This window comes from Eschrichtius robustus, chromosome 20 (genome assembly GCF_028021215.1).
Source record: "Eschrichtius robustus isolate mEscRob2 chromosome 20, mEscRob2.pri, whole genome shotgun sequence".
NCBI classification, from domain to species: Eukaryota; Metazoa; Chordata; class Mammalia; order Artiodactyla; family Eschrichtiidae; genus Eschrichtius; species Eschrichtius robustus.
The window spans coordinates 13,212,675-13,226,814 of NC_090843.1; the positions used below are offsets into that span (position 1 = coordinate 13,212,675).

The 14,140-nt window shown below is 49.1% G+C and overlaps 1 protein-coding gene across 2 annotated transcripts in view; it reads left to right on the top strand.

Moving 5' to 3' along the window:
- The window catches only part of TBCD (tubulin folding cofactor D), a 183,604-nt gene that overhangs the window by 104,307 nt on the left and 65,157 nt on the right, over window positions 1-14,140 (top strand). For both annotated transcript variants that reach the window (XM_068531369.1, XM_068531370.1), the window contains exons 14-16: window positions 258-414; window positions 9,262-9,319; window positions 13,631-13,660. In XM_068531369.1, coding sequence (XP_068387470.1) covers window positions 258-414; window positions 9,262-9,319; window positions 13,631-13,660 — 245 coding nt within the window. The remainder of the gene's footprint in view (window positions 1-257; window positions 415-9,261; window positions 9,320-13,630; window positions 13,661-14,140) is intronic.

Genomic DNA, 14,140 nt, shown 5'->3' on the forward strand with positions numbered 1-14,140 from the left:
TTCTCTAGGAGTTTTGGGGCAACTTTTAAGAAACGTTTTCACCTGAGTTGAGCTGGTAGACTTGTGTTTTCCTTGCAGATGCCCTTTCTGAGCAGGTCGTGAGTGTCAGGGTGACTTTGGGTGGGGGACCATGTGTGTTGCTCACACCTGCCTCTCTGGGGCTGAGGTGCCAGCAGGGTTGTGGTACAATAGGTGCAGCATCTGTGGAGCTGAGTGCTGCTTTGGGCCGCCTCACGGTCTCTGTCTCCCATGTGCAGTTGTCACCGTGATCCTGAAGGCGCTGACATACGAGGAGAAGCGGGGTGCCTGCAGCGTGGGCTCCAACGTCAGGGATGCCGCCTGCTATGTGTGCTGGGCCTTCGCACGGGCCTACGAGCCTCAGGAACTGAAGCCCTTCGTGGCCGCAATCTCAAGGTAAAGCCTGTTAAATGATTTTCCAATCACTATGGAGGAGTGACAGCATTGGCTCGCCTGCTTCACTGTCTGCACCTGTACAGTGAAAACCAGCTCAGCCTCACAAGGTTGGAAAAATACATTTTCCCTGGTTTCCTGGACAGAGCAGTGAGGGCAGCAGGCTGTGCCACCCGCGTGGGCGTGAGCCCTACTTTTAGGATCCTATGTTTGTGCCCGGGAAAATTCAAAACAGATGTGTCCTCAGTATAGTGATGTTGTAAGTTAATTTTTTCCCTGTCTCCTGTTGGACGGAGTCCCTTTGACTTGAAAAAGGAGGTCAGGTCTGTACTTCTGGTTGTTGATTAAGGAGCTGGAGGAGGCAGCCAAAAGCATGGCGGCAGCCTCTGGGTTAGTCATGGTTGTAACACTGACCTGATGGCTTTTACTAGGAGATGGATTGCAACATTATTCTCAGGTCCTGGAGGCCGCCTGCCACAAAGGAGGTGCCGTGAAAAGAGCGGGAGACCCCCCAGGTCTCAAAGCATCCACACGGCAACTCTGTCCTGACATCCTCCTCCTCTGGTCCGAGTGTCGGGTCCCTCCCACCTTCTGAGCACCAGCAGGGCCTGGGGGAAAGCCGTGGAGGGCGTGGGCCACTCTAGGGTCAGGAGAGGGTCCTCAGGCCTGTTTACTGCTCCGGACACGTGGCCAGGTTGTATCTCTCAATCTTTACCCTCACGTGAAGGAGGAGCCTGCAGAGCAGCCTGAGGATTCTGATCCCTGCTTAGGGAGATACACTGCTTCCCAGGAAGTTGTAAAGGTGTCTGACTCCTCCTGGTCCTGTCCATCCTTGGGAGGGGAAGGGTGGGGTGGGAGGGCAGTAGGCTTGTGGAGAGACCGTGGCCTGAGGCCTGGCTGTGGAGAACAGGCTGCCTGTGCCTTTGTCCCTTGTTCCTGCCCTCGGGCGTGCGTTCCCCACTCTCCCATTGCTCTGCAAACATGAGATTGTTTGCTGTTTAATGCAGCTTCAGGGAAGGCGCTGCCTACTGCTTTCTTGTTCTGCTCCTCGGCTTTTTGGAAGTTGCTTCTGTAACTAGAGAATGAAGGCAAAAAAAGTGTGTTTTGCTCATTGTTTACATCAGCAGTCACAGGATGATGAACCCTTAGATGGGTGCTGTCTCATTCAGTGTCGCGGCTTCCCACTCCTCCAAGGACGCTTGCCTGGAGCTGAGCCAGGCCTGGCTCTGCAAATGCCACGCTGCCTCTGCCAGAAGCAGATGTGTGACTGCTTTGGGGGAATCTGGCTCCCAATGGTCATTCCCATTTCAGAGTTAAATCATCCCGACAAGGCTTCTTTTTTCAGTTTAACCTTTGCGGCTGAGAGCTTGGAAGGTTGCAGGAACCTGGGCCCCTGCTTTCTCCAGGGACTCTCTTTGGTTCAGCCCAATGGGAGAAGCATTGCCAAGGGCTGAAGGGTCATTAGAGGCATTGGGCACAGAGGTGGGCGGCCACCACTCACCACGTCCTCTGCTTCGGGGAGAAGCTTCTCATTGCCCCGTAGGTGAGAACGTCAGAGTCACAAGTCACCAACTTGGAGAGAAATAGCGTGAAGGGTCCTGAGTCCTGCTGTCCCTGCTGGCATACGTGGGCCAGAGAGCAGGGTTCTGTGCAGGCCCTGGGCTTGGGAAGGGAGCCTCTTTCACCCAAAAGCAGATACCATTGCAATGCTAATCTCAGCAGTGGTTTTATAATGCAGAGTACCAGCCGGTGAGCAGAAGTGCTGGTAAGTGTTAAGCCTGGCCCTTGCTCACGTGGTGTGACTGTCAATGTGGATTCCCGGCGGCGTAGGCGGCCCTTCACAGACTCCTGTCCAATTTTCCTGGAGGCTGAAGGGGCACCGGCACATCTTACTTCAGGGTGACGCCCTGTTACTCAGAAAAGGAAAAGACCCCCTTTGGTGAGAGGGTTACTTCCTGGACTGGCGCCTGTTGGGAGAGGGCTTTGAAGAGACCAGCGACGCCACTGGCTGGAGGCCTGTGCGGCCCACCTGCTGGACGAGGGTGATGCAGGTCTGCTTGCAGCTGAGGGGTGGGCCGAGCCCTACTGTGGGGCCCCTGGGGGAACTGGAATGTGGGGGGGGATGGAGTGCAGGTGGGTGGTCAGGACACCGAGCTTTCTGAGCTGGGACTCATTTTCAATAATGGTACTCAGCACGAGGGACAGATCACAGCTGCATGTACTGGTGGCAGCGTCTGTCCGCAGAAACTCATGTGGTTCTTGGGGCCTTTGATCTCCGTGGAGGCTGAATTTCCCTGACGTCTTGGGTACGCCCAAGCAATCACTGATGAGTTTACATACACTGAAACCACCAGCTTGCAGGGGAGCCCAGAGACTCCTGCTTCACAGCCCTCCTAATTTCTCCTAATTGACCCTGGAGTTAGTGCCTCATGGAGTTTCTGCTCAGAAAGGCCCCCCTTGTCCCCTTCCCCTGTGCCCATCCCAGGACTGGATCAGCAAGTGCCTGTTGGAGCCATGCCTGGCAGCTTTCTCAGTCCAGTTTGGCAGGTTCCGAGGGAGCCTGTGCTCCAGCCCTTCCCGGTCCATCTAGGCAGCAGGCCCGGGGGGTGGAGCGGGCAGGCGGGCGGGCTGGGGGGTGAGTCACAGTGCCAGGTGAGTCTGCAGGACGCTGCTGGTGCTCGCTTCCCTGCCCCAGAGTATCGGTTGGGGTGTGTCCTTTGAGATCAGCCTCCCTTGGTTTGTAATAAGTGACCACATTTTAATTGTCAGCTTTTAAGCCCATTCATCGTGGCACATGATAAAATCTTGATATCTTTATACTTCCACAAACTCTTCAGTAGATCCTGCAAAAGTAGACAGTTGAGATCAAACTGTAATTCCGTAAATGAACTAGAAATGTCTGATGAAAAGAATCAGGTGGTGGTGATAATGAGGCCGGACTGCGCTCAGCCCATACAGAGGAAGAGGTCAGAGTGTGGCCAGCCACCGGCTCAGAGAGCCGTGCAGGGAAGGAACGCTCCCCTTCCTAAAGGAACTGCTCCGGCCTGCTCCCCTTCCTAAAGGAACCTGAGGAACTGTTTTTCCACCTCACCTGTGAATATGTGCTTACCCTCTCTGTTTTGTAAATACCAAAAAGGAAGTTTTTAGGTTATTTTAATCATGGTTTGAATTAGTGTTGGTCGATTTTGAAAACCTGTATTTCCTAAGCGTTATATGCAGACACATTAAGAGATGGAATAATTATTTTGTGGATAAGTACATAGAGCTTCCTGAAAAGCCAAGTGTAATTTAGGGAGAAAGAAACACATAAAGTTGAAATGGTAGAGGATGGTTGTGCATTATCTAGAAAGTACCATCTCACCAGTAATCAAAAGCTAATTTGCAAGAAAAGGAAAAAAGATCCCTGTTGCCAGCATGTGTGTTGGTTGTCACCTTCTAGCGATTTCCTCACCTGAAACTCTTTTGTAAGCCGAGCTCCTGTTGACATCAACCCTGCAGGGCCCCTCCCGCACCAGGGGCAGTGCCCGACTCAGCCTCGAGGAGCGAGCTGGGCGAGCAGGGCAGCGTGGGCAGTGCCTGGGGATTGGCTCCCAGATCTCTTCCTCGAGGGCAAGATTGTCCTGAAAAATCAGGAAATGGCAAGCATTGCTCAAAGCTACGTCTTGTTCCCACTCAGCGTTTCTTGATGGCAGACTTCCAGGGGGAAGATAACCTTTCTGTTTTTCGAGAAAAGTTGTGGCAGTTATTGACCAGAGTGTTCCCCCCATCCACCTGTTAGGTCTCCCCTCAGACTCCATTTTAGCTCCGCTGTGAATGAAAAGCACTTTAAAGATGTCTTGTGTTTCACTGTTGTGTCAGCTGGTATGAGCTTTGATTCTTCTGATTTAGGGAAAGAAATTCAGCCACAGGCGCGTCTTGTAATTTATTCCAAAACCGATGTGACTTACAACTTTCAGACAACACGGATGGGTAAGAAATTATTAGTCTGATATTTTAAAAAGTTTTTGACTTTGAAATGACAAGATTACTGTTACTTAAGGTAAAAAGTATATTTTGTATTTTATTGCTACAAAATATTACACAAACTAACAACAGTTGAGTTCCGGGTGAGATCTGCTCTTTGCTGTACCTGCTAAAACCAGGTGCCTGGAGCTCGGAGCAGGTCCAGGCACGCAGCTCCCCTGACTCGGACAAGAAAGCAAGTCCCTTTCTGTTTGACACAGACCATCTTTCTGTGTTGGGAAATCCTGGTGAAGTATTACCTGAACTCTCCCAGTGAAAGCAAACAGCTGAAGATACCTGAGAGTGTTCCAGCCCCAGTGGCTGTGGTCGGTGTGGTCCTTGCTGGCTACAGTCTGGCCCCTGCACCTCTCTCTGAAATTCTAAGTGAAAGCACATGACTCATGCTCAGCCCTATCCTGCTGAGGAAAACTTCACAGCACATGGGACATGGGGGCCCTGGGGGAGCTCTCATGTTTATATGTAACCAATATTGTCATACCTACTTTTATTTGAAACATGCTAGTATTTCTAGATAAGCCAGTTTTGTTCTGAAAGTGTGAAATTGGAGTAATTTTCAAAATTTAGTCCAAATCAGAACAGTATTTAAAACCTGTTGCATTCATAGGTATATACACAGTGGATTTGTTGAATTAACTTGAGTCTATATTTGACTAAGAGCTGTGCTTTTTAAGTGGTTTTGTTATATTTGTCCTACTGTGTTCTGTGAAGTTTGGTAAAATATGGATAAAGCAGCCAATATTTGAAGCCATTTACTTGTGAATGCAGAAGCAACCTGATGGAGGCGGTTGGGCCTGTCTCTAGTGCCCCAGGGTCAGGTTCTCAGGCTGTAGCCAACGCAAGCCCTTCGGAAGCTGGCCTTTGGACGAGCCTCACCCTGTGTGTCTGAGTCAGTGGCCTGGCCCTGTGGCCCTTGTGAGCTCGGGGTCTGTTCCTGTGACCACAGGCAGGGTGTGTTCACCGTGATGGAACAGGAGGCTTGCGCCCAGAGGCAGACCACTGCGTGCCATTCAGGGGGGTTTCTGCCGGGCTCCCACAACACACTGTCTCTCCAGGAACCATTGCTGTGTGGCAAGTGACCACAGGGACCGAGCCAAGTGGGCTGGGCCTTGCCACGGGGGCGCGGGAGGCCCACAGACCCACCTCAGGCCGAACACAGAGAAGGGTCTGCAGGAGAATGTAAGCGGTGTCACCTGTGGTGGGGACGCCCGAGCTTGGCCTGGGCCCCGTCACTGCCAGGTAACTATGGGGAGCGTGTGCCGAAAGAGTGAAGTAGAGATAGAGCCCCTTCCCTGTGGCTGCCGACTGTGGTTCAGGGGAGGGGCTGGAAGGAGGTAACACACACGACAAAGCTGGCAAGGACCCTTCGGCACAGGAGTTCATTAATGTTTTGGCTCAGTCAAAGCGTAAACGGACAGACTTGAAGCCATGCTGTCTCCGTTTGGCACCAGAGCAGGCCCCGCAGGCTGACCTGCACGGCGCGGCGGTGGCACAGAGTGGAACTTGGACTTGGCTCAGTGGTCTCGGCTGCACCAAGGAGCTAGGTTGAAGTTGGCCTCAGCCTGCCCCGGGCAGGGCCAGAGTGTCCACAGCTGGGAGGGCTGGTGGTCAGAGCGGTTCGATGCATAACTTAGTAGTGACCTTACAGGGGTTATGGTGGCCTGTAGGGTTAGGATGGCAGGTGATTTTAAGTTTCTTCTCTATGTTTTTTCTATTCTCTCATTAATCAGTGTTCCATAATTTAAAAATTGTAATTTAGGATAAATAGATTGACAGGAAATTTCAAGAATTCAGTGTAAAATGTGAACTTTTGGTACAGAGGCAGTATAGATACGTCAACATTTTTCTGGTGTCAGATGTTAAAGGAAAGCAGAAATTCTTGGTTAGTATCTTTTCCTAGAATACATATGATGTTATGGAGTTTTTAAAAAGGCTCTTATTGGGACTTCCCTGGTGGCGCAGTGGTTAATAAGACTCTGCGTTCCCAATGCAGGGGGCCTGGGTTCGATCCCTGATTGGGGAGCTAGATTCCACATGCATGCTGCAACTAAGAGTTCGCATGCCACGCAACCTGACAACTAAGGAGCCCGCCTGCCACAGGTAAGACCCAGCACAACCAAATAAATAAATAAATAAATATTAATAAAAAATAAAAAAGGCTGTTACTAATATGCAAATATAATACTTAAATTTCCATCAATGATGAGAATACATTTAGAATAAAACACCAAACATGTTTTTGTTAAGAACAGTAGTGTGTATATGTTAATCCCAAACTCCTGATTTATCCCTCCCCACCTTTCCCCTTTGGTAACCATAAGTTTGTTTTATATGTCTGTGGGTCTATTTCTCTTTTGTATGTAAGTTCACTAGTATCATTTTTTTTTAGATTGCACATATAAGCAATATCATATATTTGTTTTTAGCTTACTTTGTATGGTAATCTCTAGGTCCATCCATGTTGCTGCAAATGGCATTATACACACTACTATATATAAAATAAACAGCAAGAACCTGCTGTATAGCACAGAGAACTATACTCAATATTTTTTAATAACCTGTAAAGGAAAAGAATCTGGAAAAGAATAGAGACACACACACACACACACACACACACATATGTATAACTGAATCACTTCGCTGTACACCTGAAAGTAACACAACATTGTAAATCAACTATATACTTCAATTAAAAAAAAAAAGAACAGTAGTTGTGTAATTTTTGGTTATTGAAAGATCACAGTAGTAAATGTCTTGATCAGTTTAATGATTTCTAAGATTTTATTAACAAAAGCAATTATGATGTTGAAATGGAATCAATTAATCTTTAACTGGTCCTGCTAAAGTTGATGAATTTCCTTTAGTGTTAAGCCCAGTATTTTTTAAAAATCTCATTTTGGCTGTAGTTTATAATATAATAAAGAGTTGAGAGAGGAAAAGGGAATAACGTTCTGTTAATAGAGTGTTGCTGAAATTAATTTCAGCTTCAACTAGTAAAAGGACCCCAAATACTGATACTAGATCTTTAAAAATCTTCAGATATTTAGTGGCTTTTCAAAAAAACTTTAAATTTTGAACTAACTTTAGGCTTAACGAACAATTGCAAAAATAATAGACTTTCCCATAAAAGCCCTTCACCAGCTTCCCTGAATGTCGACCTCTTACAAAGGGGACCGAGGAATGAGCATCGTGTGGGGCCAGTGGTTAAACCGCAGCTGCTCTTTGGTGATGTGCCTGCCCTCTTGGTGTCGCATTTGGGGTGCGTCCCAAACTCACTGTGCCAGTTGAGGTCTTTAAAGTGACTGGTTTTTTTTTTAATAAATAATAAACATTTTGGGGGTACTTTGAGACTATATAACTATCCAGTTTTCACACCCAGCTCCCATGAGGTACTGCGCTAGGCTAGCCATGGTGGTTCTTTCATAGGAAAACATGTCTGCTCTGCTTTTTGCTCCTTTGTTTACTTATGTCAGTGTGGATCATGGGTTATCCTCTAGCACTGTTTGTTATTTTGTTGCTCAGATTGCTCTGCCTTTGGCTGTTGGGAGCAATTTCAGGTTGGTTTCTGTGCGGTGTGTTCCCTGCCCCCATGCGCCTTTGTTTTTAATGGTTTCTCAATTTCTAGCATGACAGGATGCCCCAGGCTTTTCTTTTTCCCTCAACCCAGCCCTGGAGTCGACCACCTCCAGGAGTCTGTGTTCCTCATAGTGGAGAGTAGTATTTAGAATCCAATACCTGGATTCCACTCCCATTCCCACAGTGTATCCTTTGCATCTCCGGCCTGGCCGACTGCGTGGACACCTGCGATTCCAGCCCAGCGCCGGGTCCCCTGGCCTCCTGTGAGCAGTGCTTCTTCATCCTGGCTCCCTCCTCTGCGGCATCCACATGCAGTTGTTTCAGAACTGCTAACCCTCCCCCGTGAGAAACACACCCGCCCCAGAGGAGAGAGTTCCTGTGTGTCCTCCCCGTCCATCGAGTGTAGTGTCTCTGTGTAACGCAGGCACATTTCCTCTGCTGTTGCAGGACCCCACTTCCTATAGTTTCTTTTTAATTTGCATTCAGGAAAGCTCACTCTTTGTCATGAACAGTTCTGTGGGTTTTGACAGATTTGTAGGGTTGCGTTCCACAACTTCAGTACCAAACAGAATGGCTGTCGGGTGGGAGGGCAGCACCCCTTTCAGGTGATCTCTGTGTGTCTGAATAACCCTTTTTCAAACATTTCCTCTGTGGGCTGATAGGAGATGCAAATTTACAAGTCACACTTAGAAACAGCACTTTGTTCCCACTTTGTTTTCTGTTGTTGCCAAAGCCGACTGGGCACTTGAGTACCTTCTGGTTTGTCCCTGATGGTTGAGGGCGATCACGTAGTGAAGGGAGGTTTCAGTGAAGCTGGGGGACAGTATGAGCCTGGGGGCTTCCTTCTTGCGGAGCTCAGTCGTGGTTTGGCTTGGGGTGGGTAGGACCGTTAGAGCTGCTTTCTGTGCTTGCCCACAGTTTCTGGGGAGATGCAGGGCTCATCGCTCCTGCTGGCCTCCTGGGCCCCGCTGGCTGCCCAAGCGTTTCTCTGTTTGTACCTGTCATCCTGCCCCGACCCTGCCGTCCTCGTCCTGCCCCGTGAGGCCCGTACACGAGGCCACCCTCCCTGTGACTTCTGCTGGCTTTCATGAAGTCGGGGTTGGCCACCCTCGCTGTCCTATGAGCGTCTCTTTAGCCAAGGCCCCCGAGCCACAGACGTGCTTGTGGGCATGCGGAGGAGGGAGACTATGGGGTCAGCGTCCCAGGTGTCTGTGCGGATTCCCTTTCATTAATCGCCTTCCCTCTTTCTCACAGCGCACTGGTGATTGCTGCCGTGTTTGACCGAGATGTAAACTGCAGGAGAGCAGCCTCTGTAAGTTTTCCTGTCCTGTTCCTTTTCTTGAGGGTGTGGGTGGCTCTGACCTGTGACCGGCTCCCCCGAGAGGCTGTGGTCACCGGCTTGTGAAGCAGGAGGGACGCCCAGGGGATGGGGGCCCATGGAGGGTGGCTCCCACTCCCTCTGAGTCCCAGCCGAGGAGTGGACTATAGCCCGTGGAGGGTGGGTCAGGACAGGTTGCCCCCGTCCAGGTGGGGATGGAGAGGGGGCCTGGAGGGTCCACAGCTCAGGAGTGGGCAAGTGTGCACAGTGGGTGCTGCTGTCTGTTTGACGGGTGAGTGTCTGGCCAGGGATCAGCATTGCAGCCTCGCCTTCTGGTTGGTGGGGTGACACGGAAGCGCAGCCTCCGTCCTCAGATGCAGGGGCTCCATCAGGTCACAGAGCCCCGTGCTCCCTTGCAGCTCCCGATGGCCTGCCTGCTCTCTGTTCCCTGAAGTACATGGGGTCCTTGAAACTTTCAAGAAAAAGTTTCCCAGGAAAGCTCAGGACCTCATCTGTGTCCTGCAGTTTCTCTTCTTTTGTCTTGAGCATCAGTAGGAAGGCTGGTGATTCTTTGAGAAGTCTTCACGTTTGTGCCCTGATATATACCCTCAGGCAGTAATTGTAAGACTCATTGAAATACAGTAAGAATCTTTTGTTAAATCTGTACTTAAAAATTACCTTTTGGGGAGTTCCCTGGCGGTCCAGTGGTTAGGACTCCGTGCTTCCACTGTAGGGGGCCCCTGGTCAGGGAACTAAGATCCTGCAAGCAGCGCAGTGTGGCCTAAAAAAAAAAGTGCCTTTTATATTTTCTTTTCTGTTTATTGGAACCTAAGAGCTAATTTTGGGAAGCAGTAATAAAATCGAAGCACCGATACTTTTTACCCTGGGGAAGAGGTGGAATAAAACAACAGAAATAATGTTTTTTTCAAGTTAAAATTAAAATCCTTTAAAATCAGCAGAAATTCTTTGCATTAAACACCACCTAAGTGACCCCTGCTTACCTAGTGGTGCAAGGCTAAGGCAGTGAAAGGTGCTTTTGTTTGAAGCTCATTTGAAAATGTCAGGACAAGTCCCTAATTATTGGGGATGAAATTTCTCTCACCGCAAAGCTGCTTCCTCGTGAAGACGTATTTCGTCCTTTTTGGCTCCTGTTTGTGCTCACGTTTTGTGCTCTCCTTGGGAGCCCGCCCAGCAACCTCAGGCCTCTTTCCCCAGCACCCGGAGGTGGGGGCTCAGTGAAGGTGGTGAGCTGTCCTCTCTCTCCGTCCTGTGCCCTGGGGGCACCACCTCTCCGGGTTGTCAGGTGCCGGGAGGCTCTCACCACCACCAGCAGCCCTGGGAGGATGGCCTTCCCGTCATACTTGGGTGTCGCGGAGGGTGACAACTGGAGGCCCACCCGGTTAATCACGGTGCATATATTTATGAATTTGTGAAAAAATGTCCCATTAAGTGGTTGTTCAATGCTAGTTGTTGTACATGTTAGAAAGTGCCCAGCAGACCCCCAAATGTGTCTCCCCAGCGGCCACCAGTTTCTGGCGGCAGGTTCGGGAGGACGGAATGGGGCCAGGGAGCCACACGTCTCTTGACATTAGATGTCCTTGAAGCCTGGGTGTAGCTACGAGTCCCAGTCTTTCTCATTGGACGTCGAATTGGATGTTTAGTACTAAACCCCGTATTATTTATTGATGTGATATACGTGGACTCACACGGTGTGACCTTTGGGACTGCCTTTCCTGCAGCATGATTCCCGGGGTCCATCCAGGCTGTGGCAGTACTGTCAGCCCCTCCTTCCTGCCCTTCCCTGGCCGAGTCACGTCCCCTGGCCAGCTGTGCCACAGCTGCCTGAATTGTTCATGTATTGTAGGGCCTCTCGGTTGTTTCTGGTTTGGGACTATTAAGAATTAGGCTGCTGTAAACATTCATGGACAGGTTTTTGTGTGAACACAATTTCTATTTCTCTGGGATAAATGCCAAGAATACAATTTTGGGGTCATATGGTAGTTGCATGGTTAGTTCTGTAAGAAAGGGCCCTGCTGTCTTCCAGAGGGGCTGCACCATTGTACCTTCCCTCCATCATTCTGTCAGTGATCAGTTTTTCTATGGCCTCACCAGCATTTGGTGTTGTCATTATTTTTGCGCTAGTTACTCTGAGTAGGTGTGTGGTGATATCTCACTGTGGCTTTAACTTGCATTTCTCTGATGGCGATGCTGGTGATGTTGCGCAAGTTTTCATGTGGTGTTTCCCACCTGTATCCTCTTTGGTGACGTGTCTGCTTAAGTTGTTGGGGAGGGGGAAATTCCTCCCCCCACACCAGTCCTTCTTGGTGGATTTTGGCTGGTCTAGTAATGAAATTGACGCAAGACAGATTAACAGGAGAAAAAGAAACAAGGTAATTCATATACACGGAGGTCTCATAAAAATAGGACCCACAAAGTGACCAAAGCAGGCTGTTTCTATATCATTTTCAGACAAAGAAACAGTTACTTGTGAAGATTTAACAAAGGGGCTCATGAAGAAGTGACAAGGTTTATTTCCCTAACTGGTGATGAGGACGCTTTCTCTCCTCCTGGAATGGGGAGGGTACCTTCACATGGGAGATTTATTCCTGCTTTTACAGTCAGAGTGTTTTTAATATCATTTTTCTCCTACTGGCCGTTTCTCAAGTAACTTTAATTCAAAATATCAATATGTGGCTTGGGTGGCCTGCCCTGAGCCCCAGCAAAGTCTTCTGCCCCTTTTTTCATGGGGTTGTTTGTTTTTATTGTTGAGTTTAGGAGTCTTTTCTTTCTTGGGCGAGTGGTTTGTAGGTTCTTCCTTCCAGTCTGTGGGTTGTCTGTTCATCCTCTTTACAAGGTCTTTCACAAGAACAAGAGTTTTTAAATTCTGATGAGATCCAACCTACCAGTTTTTTCTTTTATGGATCATGTTTCTGGCGTCAAGTCTGAGAGTCTGAGAATTCGTTGCTTAGCTCTCGATCCTAAAGATTTTCTCTGTTCTGTCCCATCGATCTGTGTCTGTCTTTTTGTCTGGGTTACCATGGCTCTCTAGTAACCCTAATACTGGGTAGAGCCATTCCTCCCATTTCTTTTTTTTCAACATTGTGTCACCATTTTAGGACTTGTGCTTTTTCATGTAAATCTCGTATTATTTTTTACCTTTTAAATGATGTCACCAGAATAGTAAATGTGTTCCTAAATATTGCATGTTACGTAAATTGGCATTGTATCTTTTTTCCATTGCCTTTTGGTTGGTTTCATTTTTGCTTTTAAATTTTCTTTGATGAATTTATTGCAAAAGGTGCAAAATGGTACATAGCAAAAGTCGAGTCTCCTTGCTCCCAGTGTGAAAGCTGCACGAGGGCCCCTGGGGAAGTGCCAGTCCAGCTGTGCCTCCCCAGGGCCACCAAGTGCGAGGTCTTGGAGACGACCAAGTTTCTGGTTTTCTCTGTAACCTGCCAGAGGTGTCGGGTGCACATTTAAACATCACGTGGGGGTCTTTGTGTTCCGTTGTCTTGATTCCTTGTGCACAACTGCATGTGCTCCTCCCAGCGCCCCACAGGGGATGATGAAGTTGTAGCTGAAATGAAAGTCCTAGAAGTTACGACCTCACTTCCAGGAAGCTCCCGCCCCAGGCATTGGGGCTGCGTCTGCAGGCAGGGTCACCCCTCCCAGGTGCTCCCTGAAGCCACCAGCCACCTGACCTCTGCCCTCTGACCTGTCTCTCTGGTGGGTGGCGCGTGGCGATGAGGTTGCATTGTGCGCAGCTGCACGCCTTGGGCATTTGCTAGCTGGTGGCAAGAAGGTCCACCTAAGGATGCCTCATTCTGAGGTAATGTTTTGACCTTCTGAACAGCCCAGCTCTGGGCCTGTGAGCAGGACGTGGAGCGTGTCCGTGGCAGGTGCTGGGGGGGGGAGACCGGCACTCAGCGTCACCATCCTGTGAGCTGTCATCACACATCCCCAGGAAAATGATTTGTGTTTTGGGCTTTTAGTTAACCAAATAGATATGACTCTATTCTTATTTTTGTATCTAAGGCCTTGAATTAGGCTTTGGTGTGAAGCTCAGCATTGGCCGCTAAGCTGATTTTATAAACTCGAATTCTTAAATCATGGTTTTAAAGCACACCAAGATGTAAAAACAGAGAGATAAACCACCCTTGAGGCTCTGAGTGGCCAGCAGTGAGGACCTTTATTTAGAAAACAGTCATGGCTCATTTGTCTTGCACTGGGTTTGCTGTGCGTCCACCACTTATGTCCAGCGAGGACACACCTAACTCACCGCTGTGTTTGTGCTTCTCTTCCTAGGCTGCTTTCCAGGAGAACGTGGGAAGACAGGTATGGCTATTTTCAAAAATCTTCATTCCTAAAACTTCCTGTAGATGTAGAAGTAGAAATAGTAAAGCTACAAATGTGGGTAAAGAATTTACCTAGAATAAGCTAGTACTTCACACTGTGACTTCCGGTCGCAGATTCTCTCATAACGTGACTCAGGTGAGTATTGACACAAGTTTTAAACAATTAGTTGTTGTTTTACAGGAAACTTGAATGTGTAAGTAATTTTCACACACGTCAGAAATCAGTGCCTTGTGCATTGCCAGGAGCCTTCTGATGTCAGCAGTTGCCCGTGGGCGCTGGAGGGGTGTGGGCAGAGGAGCCTGGCAGGGCAGGGGCAGAGGTGTGACCCCTGCCTGTCCCACGTGTGGAAGGAGCCAGCTTCCGCCTGCCAGCCGCCCCACGGCCCCTCCTGACTTGACGTCGTGCCCCCAGCCCTGAACCTCTTATTGCGGTCAGCCTGGGCTGGGAGGTGTGACCTTT